Source organism: Osmia lignaria, chromosome 8 (assembly GCF_051020975.1).
Source record: "Osmia lignaria lignaria isolate PbOS001 chromosome 8, iyOsmLign1, whole genome shotgun sequence".
Taxonomy (NCBI): domain Eukaryota; kingdom Metazoa; phylum Arthropoda; class Insecta; order Hymenoptera; family Megachilidae; genus Osmia; species Osmia lignaria.
In genome coordinates, this window is record NC_135039.1 from 14,023,139 (window position 1) to 14,042,716 (window position 19,578).

General features: G+C 40.3%; 1 protein-coding gene across 12 annotated transcripts in view; it reads left to right on the forward strand.

Moving 5' to 3' along the window:
* The window catches only part of LOC117606700 (uncharacterized), a 259,654-nt gene that overhangs the window by 218,850 nt on the left and 21,226 nt on the right, over window positions 1-19,578 (forward strand). For all 12 annotated transcript variants that reach the window (XR_013062566.1, XM_034329491.2, XM_034329497.2 and 9 more), the window contains one exon: window positions 1,927-2,167. Coding sequence is in view for 11 of the 12 variants with exons in the window: in XM_034329491.2 (XP_034185382.1) it covers window positions 1,927-2,167 (241 nt within the window). In the remaining variant the exon portion in view is untranslated. The remainder of the gene's footprint in view (window positions 1-1,926; window positions 2,168-19,578) is intronic.

A 19,578-nucleotide genomic window follows, 5' to 3' on the forward strand; every position in this document is an offset into this window, starting at 1 on the left:
GTTTCCTGGCGTTAGCTTGCGTTTCCATTTAAACTTTCCAGAAGGCAGATTAGCTCTGGAATCCCTATCCAGGCTTTTTCGTGACTCGGTAGAGTGAAGGGAACATTACTCACGCTGATGTCTCCTTCAACATTCCGATCTGATTCTGATCCGTCTAAGAAACAATATCACTCGTTGATTTCCGGGAATGTAAATTGAGTCTTAAAAACATAAGAAAAAATTTAAATACAACAATTTGAATTTCGAACATCGTTTATTAGAAAAAAAAGCAACGTGTTAGACAGCAGAATGGAGGGAATGCAATAATCGTACACGAACGTGCACGATGCCCGTCGCCTGTAAACAGTTATCGTGTCGATGGTCGACTGCTCACAGCCATCAATCATTGTGCATGAATTAATGGACCGTTAAAAATGCACAGGCGTCGAAGTATGCAGTGTGCTGAACGTGTCGGCTAAAAGGCGGTCGATAATTCGATCCGACAACACGATCTGGGAATGTCTGTCCGCGTTACAACTTAACAACAATTTAATCTGATTTCGTTTTTATTATTTTCTGTCTGTAACATTTCAATTTATAATTTTGTTCCTCTATCACTACAGATTGCATGTAATTATTTGTTTTATATTGCTAGGCAAAATATATTTGTATTTATTGATTGAAATCAGGGAATTGTTAAGCAATAATACAGGGAAACGTTTTTAATTCTTGTTCATTTCTACAATATTCCATTAAAGGCAAAAGTCTAATTCTTATCATTTCCATAGTAACAATTTCTTACTCGAATTCCGAGAAAAACTAAAAAGCTCCAGAAAACTTTTAACTATTTAAACGCATGTCGTTAATCATCTTCAGTTCGCATTAAAACAACCGGGAAACTTTAAACAACTGCAGAACTTCGAAAGCTCCCTTAATGCGAATAAACGTAAGCCTGTTATACGTTTAGCACGCCAACGATTCCTCGAACAAGAATTTCAATGTAACTCGATCCTTCGTCACGGTGGAACTGTCTTAATTAGACGCCGAGACTCGAAGGGAAAGAGAGAAAAATATCGTGTAATCCATAGGATTCGTCGTAACGGATAGAAAATGGCAACGACAGTCGTACGATTAAATTTATATCCGTCGGGGAGAAAAAATAAACGGGACAAGTTTACGCGTACTTCGGTTATCAGCTGACGGGACTTGGCGAACTCGAAGAGTCTGGAATGAGTTTCTGCTTGCATTATGCACTCGCGAAGCTTGGAATAACCGCCTTCGCGACGAAGTTATATTATTACGAGAGGGGAATAAAGCCTCGACTCACGAATACTCCCTTCTTCGACATCTAATCGTATTTAACTTCCGTCAGGGATCAAAAGTTATCGAACCGAATTTATAGTTTTTTATGGTACCATTCAATGCATCCTCGTTTTATCACAGACATTTCTAACAATCATGTGTGGAGTTATGTGAATTTTTATATTCTATCAGAAAAATTGCGATATAGGGAAAGCAGGAATTTTTTAAATTCTAACTCTGCCTATAATTCTATTAAAAGTAATTTAGAAACATAATAATATAATTTTCAATTATTAAATATTATAATATTTATTAATACATGATTGAAAAGGACGAATAATTTCGTACGTCTCCCGCGTTAACGTTTACACGCATGTGGTGGGGGGCACAGGCATGCGTAGACGAGGCCTTCTCCCTCCATCGTCATTCTCCTACGGAATGATGGGGGTCTTGGGGTGGGGGGCACAGGCATGCGTAGACGAGGCCTTCTCCCTCCATCGTCATTCTCCCACGGAATGATGGGGGTCTTGGGGTGGGGGGCACTCCCATTTTTCCTAGGGAAGCCGACCATGCTCGATACTGTATAATGCCATTGTGCCATTTCAGAACCGTTAGTATATCTAATAGGTACCATTTCTGTTTCAGAAAATTCACCGAATCGTTGCACTTATCCATCCTGGGTGGTGGCAAACAAGTCATGGGTGGCCCTGGATCCAATAACGTCGCGACTGCAGGCATCGCCTTACAACTTGACGATCCTTGATCGAAAGGAGACACGTCTGGTGTGTCATTCCGTGGTTCCCATTCACGATCGTCATTATCATCATCCCTTCAATCCTGACAAAGAGATGCAGGTCCAGTACGTGGCCAAAGCTACCCTCGATTGGTGAGTTCTTTTATTCCATTGAGGAATTTGTTTATTAAATTAATTTGAAGTATCAAAGTGGTACTTGTGAGAAAAGGAACGTTCAGTAGTAGAGGTCGGTTAGTGGTCAGACATTTCCTCGAGGGCGAGGACTAATCTCTTCCCGGTTTCTCAGCAGTCGTGTTTCCTTCGTTTTTTCCTAGCGATGAAAGACTTAATGATGAGAATTCCTCGAGCAACCGGAAGTTACCTCCAGTATCTTCGTTCGGAGAAATTAGTTCTGAAAAACAGCTCCATTAATGGAGTCGTAATCAAGTTTCATTAAGTTCGTGAAAAACTAAGGTCGTGTCTTAAATGTAAATGTACAGGTCTGTTTTAAATGCAACACAAATGAAACTTTTCTTTCAAAGAATTAGACAGAATATACTTATTAGAGTATTTATCTATTTAACGTAAATTGAACAATTTGAAGATTTTACAAAATCATTAAAAACGTGTTCTTCGATAGCGTGCAATTTCCTCGCCGCCATTTTCTTTCCTCTATCCGTCGGGAACATATGAATTCGCCGATGGCTGCCGCTGCAGGATATAAAAGAATACCTGTCCTCGCTCCTTTCTCACGAGGATGGAAGGCGAGAGAAGAAACTCTTGCACGAAGCTTCTCATAAAATCGCGAGCTGGCGCGTAATCGCGGGTATATTAAAGCGCGAGAAGATCAGCCTGGAAGATTCGCGAAATAAGAGAGAAAAGACTTTCCTTTTGGACCCGAGCAAGTGATAGGTAACGGGTATGCGATATGCATGCAGAAAAAACCATCTGAATGTGATATTTCTTTATGCAAAGCTTATTAACATTCTCGGTATTAAAACAATATTAAATCAGTAAATAAATAAATTTAGATCGTACGTGTAATTTTTATTCGAAAGATGACAGAAAATGATTTGTCAAGTTAATGAAACTTTGTAACACGAAAGTGGTCATTACGTTTCAGCAGTGTATCGTTTTATGTAAACGGATGTTAATATTATCATTACAACAGCGGACAGAATATTCATTTGACGAAACACAGAGGAATACACTCCGCATGCAAATTGATGATCTTCTTTATTTCAAAATCAACAATGATTTATTCATCCCGTAAATTGTTGCTCATTATACGACATAATTAATTTGGTTACAATACACGTAATTAATTCCAGCTGGAAGGAACGATTATACAGGACACAAACATCATTACTGCGATTAGTCGATGGAGGAATTAATTAAACGTCGAATCGACAAACTTGACGACAAAAAAAAAATTGGAGTCGGGGGTACCGTGCAACTTCGAAACTGTCGGGGAAAGGTTTTTCGTCAATTTAAATTGCAACGAAACCGGCTGGAAGTTCAACAAAACAGCCCCTTCGATTTTCATCTCATTTTCATGAAATTGAACCTCCTCTCGAAAAGATTTACTCCGTTCTTATTCTTTCAGAATAAAATAAAAATAAATTTAAGTAGATAATTACACATGGAAAACAAAATTATATTGATAACGAAATTTTCATCACTTTTGAAAGAAGAAATGTGCCAGAACTTAATTTTGAAAAGTGGCTCATTTGTTTGAATAATCAGACAGCTATTACCGGTGAACAAAAACACAAAGAATGTTTCATAACGAGCATTCAGTTTGCTTAACCGCATCCCTCTTAACCCTGTTTCACAGATTTAAATGCCAGTCGCAAGATTTTCCGTCGAAACACACTGCTCTATAGCCCTCCATTCACTGCTCTACCGACTATTCAACCCTCCTGATCTACTTCCACCTCCGTTATTTCGTTCAGTAGGGGATGAATCCCGATATACGGAGACACAGATCGTGTATGCTTTTCAAGAAATTTCGCTGCTAATAAAAAAATTAAAGCTTAAAAGCTACTATTCAGACGTAAAGATACAGATAGATTTTTATTGTTCTAAATATTCATATATTTAAAAATTAAAGTGGGTGGGCGGTGTGGTGCAAGTAAGACCACGCCCGTTACGTGGTCAGTGGGGTGAAGCAACAATGAGCAGGGATCGCGTTAAGATGGGTGACCGCTTTTTTAAAGCTTCAATGATTTTGAAAGTTCTAGGGATTAAGAGGTTCAATGTTTTGGGTTCCAAATTCCAAAATTTTGATATTTTTAAGGTCCAAAATTACCTAGAAACCTAGAGCTTCTCAGGGTTTTCCAAAGTTTAGAATTATTCCTAAAGGCTTCAAATTCCAATGTAAAAATCCAGAATTCAAAGCTTCCAAAGTCCCAAAGACCGTTAAAAACGACATTGAATTATCAATGGAGCAACCAATTATCAGACCGTTTAATCCACCAATTGGTTCGGTCGACAGAAAACACGGAGTTCCCATTGATCAGACAGCAAAAACCACACGACACAGGGAATCGATGCTCCCCACACATACACAGAGGATTTTTATCCGCCAATGCTTGTATTACAAATCGAAACCCCTGTAACGATTAACCTCTTTCGTCCACGTTTAATTGTTATTAGCCACACAATCGTGAGGAACAGCTCTAAAAGCTCGCGGTGGTGTAACGATTGTGCGGCGCAACACAGTGCAGTGCAACGATTGTGAATTGATAAATATTCTGGTGGCTATTGTACGTTGACGATCGATATACCCCCACGATATTTATGATTGCTGTTCCGTCCCTGAGTGAATAGAATTCCCTTGCAAGAGGGTTACAAAGGAGCTCCGTTTCTATGGGCACAGAATCCCACGGCTGCAACTTTGTGCGTTTGCGTGTTACTTTGGTATTGCTTCTGAATAATTGTAACGTTGCACGAGTATATCTTTGTTATAAAACTTAATGGAATAAATTCCTTTGTTCCTGAAGATTATGAAGAAACTATTTCTCCAACTTTTGTGATGACCCGGTGGAATCAAATTCTAAGTTAAGAAGTAGTTGTTCTATGCGGATTCTAAATCACTGGCGTCAGCATTTTTTTTGCTGACTCAGCAGTAATTTGACACCATCAGCAGAAATATGATACCCCCCCCTCCCCGCCCCCTCTCCCCACCCCATGACCTTGAACTGAAATTTGACACCACCGTCAGCAGAAATATGATACGTCCTCGACAACCCCCCCCCTATAACCACACCTCCCCTCCCCTCTCCACACCCCATAACCTTGAACTGAAATTTGACACCACCGTCAGCAGAAATATGATACGTCCTCGACAACCCCCACCCTATAACCACACCTCCCCCCACCCGCACCCACCCCATAACCCACCCCTCCACCCCACCTCATGACCTTGAACTAAAATTAGGCGCCACCGTCAGCAGAAATATGATACGTCCTGACCTTGAACTGAAATTTGACACCCCATGACAACCCCCACCCCCACCCCATGACCTTGAACTATTTTTGTCTTATCGGAAGACGGCACAAGGCCCCCAAGTGGACCCGCACCCACCCCATGACCTTGAACTAAAATTAGACGCCACCGTCAGCAGAAATATGATACGTCCTGACCTTGAACTGAAATTTGACACCCCATGACAACCCCCACCCCCACCCCATGACCTTGAACTGAAATTTTACACCACCGTCGGCAGAAATATAACACCCTCCGTGACCTTGAACTGTTTGTTCTTATCGGAAGACCACTTTTTCTACGTCTTGGAAATGATTTTTTCTACGTCTTGGAAATGAGTTTTTTGTTGACGCAGCAAATCTGACACTGCAATTCGTGACTATAGAAGGTAGGGGGTTTGCTAAAGTTTCAAGCACACGCAAAACCAAATTGACCATCACCGCAAGCGCATCGTTCGCGAGATTGTATTGTGAAAAGTGAAATATGTATTCTCAAAGTTTCAAAGAGTTTTTTTGCCAAAGGAAGCGCCCCGCAAGTTCTACTCAAGAAGAAGAGGCACGCAAAAAAATGACAAAACATCAGAATGACGTGAAGTAAGTGTTCGAAACACATTTCATTTAACGCTGTCGGTATTTGTTCTAATAACATACTTAAACGGTATTTATTTGTTCTAGAATCGCAACACAATTATCATGCAGAATTTTGGGCCGAAAATATCCATTGACGGATTCCTGTACAAAGTATTTGGAAATCGGCATAAATATACTTGGCGACAATTTCTACCCGCAACTCGTATTATCAGACAGCCGAAACAACCGCCTGGAGCTGAGCATAGTCACATGGTCGCTGATAGTAGCCGAAGCAGACAACGTATGCAGCTTCTTTGACGATTCAAAAGATACACGCGACAGTATTAATTTTAATAATATAAGTGTTGAATTTGGAGTGCTATATGGTGAAAAAGTAATTAAATTGATTAGCAATGATATGTGTATGTGCATGATGAAAAAAACATTTGAGAAAATGGTAATTTTAAATGATTGTATAGTTGAAATGCATAATGCATTATATGATAATCTGTATTCGGTGGAACAAAAATTTAAAGAGTTTGTTGCATTAGTTCGGGGATACGGGGATGTAAAAGTGCCTGCAGAGGTTGTGCGGCATATCAAAGAAACTGATATTTATGATCCAAATTCAATTATTGATTGCGAATTAGTAGCTTTAGGTATTCAGGCAATAATAACAGCCGCATCAGCAGCATCTTAACAGAGAAAAAGAATTATGTTACAAATTATGTTAGAAATTATACTTTAATAAATCATAATGTATTGCATCATTTACAACTTCTCTCTCTACCTATATAAACCCAAACATCCCAGGAAAAAATTTCACTTCCTATACGATAGTCGTACGATGTGCATATGCACATTTGATCTTCGAATTAGCACAAAAAGAATTCGCACCAGATTGGAAAACACTTTTGTCTGCGCGCGTTGCTGGAATATTGTTAGCCAAAGAGTTAGCCAAAGAAGAAGAAAGTAATGGCACCGCGGAAAAGTAACAAGAAGAAGACGAAATTGCGCAAACTTCCAGTTGCAAAACGTGGGGGATTTCTTCCAGCACTTGTACCTATTTTTGCAGGCCTTTCAGCTTTGGGCACGGTGGCCGGCGGTGCAGCAGGTATCGCCAAGGCAGTCAACGATGCATCTGCAGCACGGAAAACACTGGAGGAAGTGAAACGGCACAATCGTGTTATGGAAGGACATGGACTTTACCTTGCACCATATAAACGGGGAAAAGGAATTAAAGAAAAAAAAAAAAAGAAGCGCTTCGGCAAACTGTAACGCTTCCACAGGACGCAATGACAAATGTGCAATTATATAACTTTGCACGAAAGTTGAACTTTCCATATTTTCGAGGCGTTTTCATGCGTACAAATTTGCCCTCTAAATCGTTCTTAAACGAATGCGGTATCGTGAATTTAGATAAATCGGAAGGTCCTGGTACACACTGGGTAGCTTACGTAAAGCGAGGTAATTGTGTTAAATATTTCGACTCTTTTGGAAATCTGAGGCCACCGACAGAGTTAATAAACTACTTCGGAAACCATGCAACGATTTTATACAATCACGCGCAGTATCAAAAATTCAATACGAGTGTATGCGGACAACTCTGCTTGCATTTTTTAGCCGGAAATGTATAAAATAGTTTCGATGCACATAGTCTTCACAGTTGCAAAGATGTCGTTGACGTTTACGTTAAGCGGAAAAAATTCTGTGCTTAGCACTGATTACTTTCCACCTATAGACTTGAAGGATGATAATTACGAACTCGGACTCGTTGATTTTCAAGCTTTCAACACAATACCGAACGTTGACTTTACAAACAATAAATTTTACTTTGATGCCGATGGTGAGATCACGATACCGGATGGTTCGTACGAACTCGAAGCGCTAAATAAATACATGCAAGAGAAAATAATGGACAAGACAAAAATCATTTTATTTCGTACAAATAACAGCACTTTGAAAAGTGAAATATATAGTGATTATACAATTGATTTTACCAAACCAAATAATATTGGATCGCTTCTCGGGTTTTCTACATATCGCATATTACCGCCGGGGCAATGGCACGAGTCGGATATACCGGTAAATATTATGAAAGTAAATGTGCTGAGGATCGAATGTAATATTACAACTGGTGCATATAGCAACGGTCAATGTGTTCATACCATTCATGAGTTTTCACCGCGCGTGCCGCCAGGATATAAAATTTCGGAAAGTCCTACGAACGTCATTTATCTTCCAGTTATCGTGAGAGCCATTGATCACCTTAGTATACGCATTACCGATCAAAACAATAATCTGATAAATTTCCGTGGAGAAGAAGTGACAGTGAGGCTTCACATTAGGCGGTGTAAAAAATAACATGAATATAAACATAATCGACGGCCTGTTGAACGGCTCGAACGGCTCGAATGGCCCGCGAACGGCTCGAACGGCCCGCGAACGGCTCGTTGAACGGCTCAAACGGCTTGCCGTTGCACGGCTCGAACGGCTTGAACGGCCCGCGAACGGCCCGCCGAACGGCTCGAACGGCTTTCCGTTGAACGGCTCGAACGGCTCGAACGGCCCGCTGAACGGCTCGAACGGCTTTCCGTTGAACGGCTCGAACGGCCCGTTGAACGGCTCGAACGGCCCGCTGAACGGCTCGAACGGCTTTCCGTTGAACGGCTCGAACGGCTCGAACGGCCCGTTGAACGGCTCGAACGGCCCGCTGAACGGCTCGAACGGCTCGAACGGCCCGTTGAACGGCTCGAACGGCCCGTTGAACGGCTCGAACGGCTCATTGAACGGCTCGAACGGCCCGCTGAACGGCTCGAACGGCTTTCCGTTGAACGGCTCGAACGGCTCGAACGGCCCGTTGAACGGCTCGAACGGCCCGTTGAACGGCTCGAACGGCTCGCTAAACGGCTCGAACGGCTTTCCGTTGAACGGCTCGAACGGCTCGAACGGCCCGCTGAACGGCTCGAACGGCTTTCCGTTGAACGGCTCGAACGGCTCGAACGGCCCGTTGAACGGCTCGAACGGCCCGTTGAACGGCTCGAACGGCCCGTTGAACGGCTCGAACGGCCCGCTGAACGGCTCGAACGGCTCGTTGAACGGCTCGAACGGCTCGTTGAACGGCTCGAACGGCTCACTGAACGGCTCGAACGGCCCACTGAACGGCTCGAACGGTCCGCTGAACGGCTCGAACGGCTCGAATGGCATGCTGAACATTTTACGACAGCCGCAGTAAGGATAATGATGTAAAAACGATGACAATTATACAATCATTCAGTAGAGGAAATATATCCAAATCGGACACATCGCAAGAGCACATCGTTGAACGCTCCGACGACGCGGCCGTTTAATATACGTTAAATATCCATTCATTTAATAGCCTTTCAAGAGAACAAGCAGCACTTATGCCAAACATTACTAGAAATAATGCTGTTGTACACAGATGCTAAAACTCAACCGATCAACAATCCTCCGAATGCATTATTGGGCGCCCCGTTGAACGAGTTGCTAAAAGGATCGTTAGAAAATGGATGGAACCAGAACTTCAATCACAAACGCACAAACTGTACTTGCTGCAGCAATTGCCACGGTTACAGGAATGATAATCATGTATTAAACGGTGATGACTCTTTACAATCATTTAGTAAGGACAATATCTCCAAACTGAACACATCGCAAGATTTGAGCGACAAAAACGCGCAATTTCTGCAATCGTTGGGTTTTGTGATTAAGAAACAAAAATGATGGATCCATTGAACATTGCTAGTTTACCGATTTCTGATGATCGAATTACAAAGATCGAATTACATAGTTACGGCCCATACGCCAACACAACGTTCGGAAACAATGATGAAATACGAATTCCCATTCAACAACAAGATTTGTACACGTTTCCTAGTGAGAGTTACCTTTACGTCGAAGGAAAACTCATTCTCAACGATGACAATGTTGCAGGAACTTCAGTTGGACTAGAAATGAATTGCGCCGCATTTATGTTTGATGAAATTCGATATGAATTAAACGGCGTGGAGATTGATCGTTGTAAAAACGTTGGAATAACAACTATGATAAAAAATGGAGTATCGTTGACAACGACAAGATCGAAAATGCTTGAAAACGCTGGCTGGATAGACATACCCAATGCAGGAGGCTACTTTGACTTTTGTGTTCCTCTAAATATGCTGCTCGGTTTCTGCGAAGATTACAAACGAATAGTGATTAATGCGCATCATGAATTGATTCTGATTCGGTCGCGAGACGACAAAAACGCTATTTTTGGAACAGATGGTGCAAAATACACGCTGCAACTATACAAAGTACAGTGGAGGATGCCACATGTCACGCTCGAAGAAAGGCACAAACTTTCATTGTTGCGCATCCTTGAAAACGGTCAAACGATAATTATGAGTTACCGTTCCTGGGACTTATACGAGTATCCAATGTTACAAGCAACCACTAAACATACATGGAGCATTAAAGCAGCTACGCAATTAGAAAAACCACGATATGTAATATTTGCATTACAAACGGATAAAAAAAATAGGCTCAATAGACATATCACCAAATTTGATGACTGCAAACTCACCAATTTTCGATTGTATTTAAATTCGGATTCATATCCGTATGACAATTTGAATCTTGACTTTAATAAAAATAGATACTCTGTCCTTTACGACATGTATGCAAAATTCAGAAAGTCATATTACGGAGCAATGTGCAGTAATGATGATGACGGAGCTCTATACGATAAAATACTCTTTTTTGGCTACGGCCCATTCGTTGTCATTGATTGCTCGCATCAGAACGAATCGATAAAAAGCGCTACAATCGATGTAAGAATCGATTTTGAGTGTAGTGAAAACGTTCCTGAAAATACTAGCGCTTACTGTTTGATCATTCACGATCGTATCGTGCAGTACAATCCACTGACCAATGTAGTGCGCAAACTCTCTTAAGTGGAAGAGGGTTTATATGAGATTATTCCACAGCAAAACCAGTCATTTTTCGCTACAAATTCAACTAATCAAAATGAACGTACCAACATTCGTGGACATTCAAGGCTTCAAAAGCGATACGAACGAGTTATTCGTAAAGGAACTTGCCATCTTCCAGAATGGGAATCGTGTACAATGTTTCATCTTTGCGCCTCCATTTGCTAAGAGAAAATTGTCGAAAGCAGAATTAAGACAAATAAAATGGTTGACGCAAAATCATCATGGTTTTGAGTGGGACGATGGTACCGTGCCGTATTCACGCCTTCAAGAGTGTGCCGCTTCGTGTTTGAAAGATAGTATTCATGGATCTGTATACGTCAAGAGCATTGAGAAAGAAAAATGGCTGAAGAAACTTTATCCTTCAGTCAGTCCAATCAATATAGAGGTTTTGAACAAAGATGACGATCTACCGAATTTGCCAACCAAGAGCCGGCATATTCAGGATGGATGGATGGATAAACATATGGCATGCATCGCGCACAACGGAGCATGTGCTATGAGAAACGTATCGATATTAAAAGAATGGTGGTTAAAAAAAAGGAAGGAGGAAGATGAAGAGCTGTGTATGGAACATTATAACCGGCCGGGGGATGACACGCACATAGATGGACCTCCACCGAAAAAGAAAAATTGTTACATTTGTCTTAAAACACGAAACATTTAATATCATTTATTAATTTTGTTCATTACTGTAAAATAATAAAATCTATTTAGTAAAAATATACTTTATGCGTCTTAATGTTGTTTTACCTAGAACGATTGTATGTGTAACGTTTATGTTTCATATTCCAATGTAGGAGATACAAAGGAATGTTCTTCTATTTCAAAGACACGAGGGAGTAGGGCGAAATCTATGTTTACATGCAGACACGTGTCGATGTGCAATCTGGCACAGATAGAGAGAGCATCGCCGAGACAGACTTTTGGTCACGTTGTTGCTTGGATGCGTATTTGATGGCTCGGTCACGAATTGCATTCCACGTGCCCGCCACCACCGCGTGCCCGCCAACGCCGCGCGCCGCCGCCGCCGCCGCCGCCCCGCCGCCGCCCCGCCGCCGCCGCCCCGCCGCGGACAAAAAGGGTTAATCGCGGTTAAAGCGCGTTATCGCCGCGGAGAAAAAGGGTTAATCGCGGTTAAAGCGCGTTATCGCCGCGGAGAAGAAGGGTTAATCGCGATTAAAGCTCGTCTATGGCCGCGGCTAAAGCGCGTTCACGACGCGGGCAAGCAGCTTTTCCACAACCTATAAAGAGGCTGAATCATTAAATATATGGTTATTATATAGACGATATGCGTTTCGCAAAGCAGCCCCTGTCTATCATTATTCTCGATGTAGACGAGAGGACAACACGCATGGACGATCGTCGGCAACGACACGGACCCCTCTTGCCGAATACGATACGTGGTATAATTTGCGGTCCATCGAACTGCGGTAAAACGAACGTCGTAATCAGTCTGATCGAGAGCCCGAACGGTGTAAGATTCAATAACGTATATGTATACTCAAAATCATTGCAACAACCAAAGTACAAATATCTTGAACGAATTTTGACAAACGTTCCTGAAATCGGATACTTTTCATTTTCAAATAATACCGAAGTCGTGCCACCGAACGAGGCGCTGCCCGATTCGGTGTTTATATTCGATGACGTTGCATGCGACAAGCAAGACGTGATAAGAGAATATTTCGCTATGGGCAGGCACTCGCGCGTGGACTGTTTTTATCTCTGTCAGACTTACGCGAGAATACCGAAACACCTAATTCGCGACAATGCCAACCTTTTGATCGTGTTCAAACAAGATGGCACGAATCTACGCCACATTTATAATGATCATGTAAATACAGATATGTCGTACGAAAATTTTTGTAAATTGTGCACACAGTGTTGGGAACAGAAGTATGGTTTCGTAATAATCGACAAGGATAGCTCGATGGAACGTGGTCGTTACAGAAAAGGATTTAACGAATTTGCCGTTTTCTGAAACATTTAGTCCTTCGATAGAACGCTTAGCGAGTAGACGTCTTCTCTTTGCAATGGATAATAGTAATAATAAAGAATCGAGTAAAGTTGCGAATGCTATAGCTAAAACAAGCGATGCTATACGCAAAAAACGCAGAGCTCTCAAATCGGAGAGCATCGACGAAGAGAGAGTCATCGAAAAACGATTGAGACCCGTGGTAGAACCGCTGGAACGAATTATCGAGAATATGTCCGCGGAATTGCCACATTCAGACACGATCGATATAAAATCCGAGTCGACATTCCCAACTTTTAATATTAAAGAACCACAAAAATTGACGTCAACTCCTTTTCTTAACCCTCAAAGCACACAAACTGCAAGAGCACGCATTTATTCCGAACCTGGCACATCTTCGAGTGAACGGTCGGTGGATGTGACGAAAGATCGCCCCGATTTTCATCGTGAAGAATCGATACATGCCGTTGATACGTACGGCGACAGCGACGAGAATCTTAATGTTTCTATGCAGCGAATTTTGGACAATCCTAGCGAAAACATACGTAGCCATTTCACGGAAAATTTGGGGCCGTTGGCGGCTAAATACATTCAATTACTCTTTACCGATCGTGAGAAGAAGATAGATGACGTGTATGGAGTATACGTACAACGCAACAAATTAATGCTTGGAAGTTCAGTTTTCGACGTAAACAAAAACGACGATGTGATTATTAATGGAGTGAGGTACAGAGGAACAACTGGTTTGTACGAATTACTATTTATGAGAATGCCTGATGACACCTTGTTCAACGATGCTGATTTACACAAATACGCGGAAATATTAAAGTCGTCGAACGCTCATAGACGCAGCCATATCTCGTCGGGGCTTGTGAAAAGTAACAAGGGTTACAAGTATAAATATATCATTGCAAAATTGCTTAAGAGCGAGCGGCGTGGCGGCAATCTGATACCGTTCGATATGGTGGCTAACGATAACGCGGTGGACTACGTGCACTGGAATGACCCAAACGAGCTCGTCGATAGATTACGTCTTCTCGTATCCTCGAAATCCGCAGGACATACGGGGCATGACAACGAGATCGTTTCTATTATCGAAGAACTTCGAGAAGCCGGGTTGATTATAAATTGACACGTTCGTAAAGCATGATGTTAGTGTACAAACATGAAGAAGGTGAAGAGCAATCATATCACGGACGAGAAGATACAGCTGGTCAACGAGTTGCATGCGCCAGCGAGACGTAACTTTAGACGTAGACGAGTCATTGTACGGGGTTACGATGATCTCTGGCAAGCGGATCTTGTAGAGATGCGACAGTATGCACGAATCAACAATGGCCACAATTACATACTCACCGTCATCGATGTCTTATCTAAATACGCTTGGGCCGTAGCAGTGAAAACGAAAAATGGAAAAAACGTTACGGATGCATTTTTAAACGTTTTGAATGATGGAAGAAAACCGAAAAATCTTCAAACGGATAAGGGAAAGGAATTTTATAATACAGAATTCCAAAATCTTATGAAAGAATACGATATAAATCATTACTCTACGCACAGTGTAATGAAAGCATCGATAATAGAACGTTGGAATAGGACGTTGAAAAACGAAATGTGGAAAAAGTTCACGCTTAATGGAAACTACGCGTGGACAACCGTCTTACCGAGGCTGGTCTCAGATTATAATAATAGAAGGCATCGTACGATTAGAATGCGCCCCGTCGACGTAACACCGGAACATGCAGACAAACTCTTATCGTCCGTATATTCTAACATAAAGATTGCAGCTCCGGCCAAGTATAAGGTCGGCGATCACGTGCGAGTTAGTAGATACAAAACCTTATTCGCAAAGGGTTATACGCCGAATTGGACAACTGAAATTTTCACAATTATTAAAATTCAACGAACAAATCCTGTAACGTATCTCTTGCAAGATATGCAAAAACAACCGTTGGTTGGCGGGTTCTACGAATATGAGCTACAAAAAGTAAAAAATCGCGATGTATACTTAGTGGAGAAGGTTCTACAACGAAAGGGAAATAAAGTTTTCGTCAAATGGTTGGGGTTTGATTCTACACACAATTCATGGATAGGAGCGAACAATATTTTGTAATCTATATTTAAAAATGTTTGTAATTATGCAGATTATGTGAATAAATAATTTTTCGGCTTTATTCTGTGTTTACTTTATTACAGGGGAATGTTATTTTATAAATGAATGGAGGTTGGTCTAAGAATAAATTATATTGATAATTTTGAATACTTTTTAATACATAATACATAATACAACACAATAATACATTATATACAATTCGCTGGGGGGTGGAGGCTATAACAGACAAAATAAAACTCGCATTAGGTAAAATCTAATAAATTAAAGACATAAACGGACGGGCAACTCACATCAGCATCTCCTCCAACTGGCATCGGATTGCATTTATTGACCACTTAAATTTTCCGCGTATGGTAGACATGGTGATACACATCAATATCTCCCCAAATAGGGCCCTCATCTATTTCCTCATCAAACAGAGCCCTCAAATCGAATAAGCCTTCATGATTTGGATTCCAACCTTCGGCCCACATTAACATCTGGCTGAACCGATGGTCTGCTCGCTTCCGGCGCACTTCGATGAATCTTTTTATTGGCACTAATCCTAACCTTTCAGCTTTTAACAAACACCTAGTTAAAAATAAAATTAACACACCAAGACAAGTAATCGTTAAAGACTACTTACAGTACTGCTCAATAAGTGCCTTAAAGGCAAGTAGTTCAAGTCGCGGAACGGTGGCCATCGTAGACTGAATAACGCGAAACGAGCAGCGGATAACGAAATGAATAGTGGATAATGAAAACTCATCGGTTTATAAAACACCGAGAAAATACCCCCTCCAATCCTAATACATCCAAACACTAGACATTCAGCATCTCGCGAAACTGCAAATTTGCAAGAACTCCGAATCGGGCGCCTCTTTCTCTCTCACATGAAATTGCAAGGTTCGCAAGAACTTGAACATTGCAAAGAATAATTTTAATATCGCATTAACGATTTTACAATTTTATTTTCATATTACATTAATGAAGTAGGGGGAAGGGTGAGGCAAAGAATAAATTACAGTAATAACGATTATATAACTTTGTCATATTATTTATTTTATTATATTGTTACAAGTACGGGGATGGGTGTGGCAAAATAAATTACATTGATAATGATTATATACTTTATTTTATCTTTATAACTTTACTATATTATTAAAATAAGTATGGGGAAGGGTGTGACAAAAAAAATTCTTTTATTTTATCATTACTATATATTTATTTTCTCACCGATATTTTATAACTTATTAAAGGAAGTATGGGAAAGGGTGTGGCGAAACTAAATTACATCGATAGTGGTTATATATATAATTTATTATATTTTTATATTATATTATTATATTATATTATTATTATTATATTATTATAATCATCATCTTCCCCGCCTTCGGCTATAACAGATAAAATAAAATATCGATTAATACATAGTAAAAATCTAATAAAACAAAAAAAACGGGCAAGTAACTCACGTCCAACTACTCCCGGAACAACTGCGGCAAGTAAAAATTTGCCTCCGCCCATATTTTCACACAATTTCGCCGCCTCTCTATTCGCTCCCGGCGAATATTTGGGAAATTGCTTCTATGCACATAGCCCATCGATCGCAGGGCAGCGGCTGTTAACAAAAAAAACGAATTAAAAACAAATAAAATCTATGCACTAAAAGTAATTATTGAAAAACTACTTACGCTGAGAGGCGATGAACGCCTCTAATGCAAGAATTTGTGAACTTGTTATTTTTTCCATTGTAGTGGTATAAACGCCGCGTTGATGCGTTTATAAAGCAAAGAGGAATCATCTCCCTCCACTTCTAACAATGAAAACAGCTGACACATTCTGAGAATAATCTGCCAGATATCTTACATGTTTGTAACACCTCGGAATCGACATGAAATTAAAAGGTTTGCAAGAACTCGAAACCCTGCATGCGTATAAAGATACTTTGATCAGCGAACACGTGCGAGTTAGTGAATACAAAGCCTTCATGCATTCGCAGCTTCGCCCGCTCTTATAAATAAAAAACTTCGAGAATTTGAATCCCGATTTGCACAATGTTTCTAAGTTCGGGGGTTTGGGCTGGGCGTTGACGGGTCAGTCAGGACATGTTCTTATAGATTATATTATTGGGAAGGGTCAGGCAAAATAAATTACATTAATCACGATTATATAATTTTATTTTCATAGATTATATTATTGGGAAGGGTCAGGCAAGATAAATTACATTAATAACGGTTATATAATTTTTATTTTCATATTATATTACATTAATGAAGTATGGGGAAGGGTGAGGTAAAGAATCAATTACACTAATAACGGTTATATATATAATTGTATATGTGTTATAAACTAGGAATATACGTGTTATAAACTAAGAGTATCAACTAGGAATATATGTTATAAACTAAAAGTATAAACTAAAAGTATAAACTAAAAGTATAAACTACGATGGTGGCGGGGGATGGAATATCTACCACCAGTCCGGCTATAACAGATAAAATACACATTAATACACAGTAAAATCTAATAAATCAAAATAAAAACGGATTGGCAACTTACATCGATTTCCTCCCCAAACAAATATCGGAGGCCGAATACTTTTGATGGTGGCTGGGGGAATATCTACCACCAGTCCGGCTATAACAGATAAAATACACATTAATACACAGTAAAATCTAATAAATCAAGAATAAAAACGGATTGGCAACTTACATCGATTTCCTCCCCAAACAAATATCGGAGGTCGAATAAATCGACCTCCGTCCATCCCGCCGCCCACCGCGATTCAAATTCGCGGCGCCGCTCCTGCCGCTCCTTGCACTTTGCGTGCAGCGCCGCGACCTTCTCCCACCGCATTATTCCAAATCGCCGCATCATTTTTGCTGTTAAAATGAAAAAACAACTAGTTAAAAATAAATAAAATTTACACACTACGGGTAATTGTTGAAGACTACTTACGATTATGCCCCATAATGGCCATAAACGCCAGATTCTCCAGCCGTGGCACGCTCATTGTTATCCGCAAATAATGAATAGTAAAACGAACGCGCGTCGGTTTATAAAGCACTGAGAAAACATCCCCTCCAAACTCTAAGTCCTGAGATGAGTAAGAACTCCGGTCTCTCTTTCATGAAATTGCAAGGTTTGCATGAACTCGGAACCCTACAGGCTTATAAAGATACTCGTGGAGCAAAGAATAAATTATGTTTTTTACGAATAATTATTTATTTTATAATGTCCCCAAGGCAATGTTCTTGTGGATTGTGGAATTATGAATCGTTTATCATCGTAGGGACTAAGCACCTTCTTTTCTTCACATATAGAATATACATTGTGCAATTTTGAACGAATACATCTCTGTTCACGATGCACTTCTAAACGATCATACAAGCAACGTATATAATCATCGAAGGAAATAGTTTTCCTAACTACGTTACTTTTGACGCCCTTCACTTTTTTCGTGTCCCGTTTGCCCTCTACGCGCAAAGCATACATTTTCGACCGAAGTCCGACAAACTCAGTCATTATACACCCATTATTCTCATCCTTCATTAATCCTGGTACTTTTTTATTTACTCGTGGCATACTGTAAACATTGTCCTCGGTATAGTCGCTCGTGTCAAACCGATGTATATCGCGTTTCATTACATCGTATATGTCATCACATTCCAGTTCGTATATAAGACTGTCTGTGTCTGTGTATAATATTTTACAAAGATGTTTAAATTTCGGCCAAACATAATCATGATGGAATTCGTACAAACGTGTTTTTGATATATCCAGAATGCACATACCAACATAAATGGGTTTTCTAAATTTAATTTCCAACTTTCGCATCTCTATTGCAACCAAATGTTCCGAAAATATTGATCTGCTATGAAAATTTGGTTTTGCTATCAGGGCCTCAGCCCCGTATCTGCCTTCCCATTTTGTAACTAATTTAACGTCTACATGATTTCTAACGTTCTCCATAGTTTTACCAAAGACTGCATTATTCATTAATTTAAATAAGTTCTTTTCAAAATCATTTTTAGCTACAGTTCTAAGTTGTGTGTTTAAATTAATGTATTCGCGAAGCCATGGAGATTGTTTAAATTCTAAAACGCGATGAATTACAGAAACTTCTAAGCCATGATTTATGCATTGTTGAAGATTGCCGTAATGGATGATGTAACGTTGCTTATCCTGAACTGTAGCGAGTAGTTTCTCATGTTTGGCATTAGGAGGCTTCTCGCGTATTGGGCAAAAAGGTAAATCTGCGTGCTTATCGTGTAATTCTAGCGGGTATTTCAAATCGACTTCCAAAATATATCCAATGTTCGAATTTTCGGATATTGCATGAATGTTAAAAGTTTTAATTTCATTATCGTCTAACCACTTAAACTCGCCGTAAGGTAGATACTGCGACATTGCCCATCCATACAAATTATTAACGTCGAAA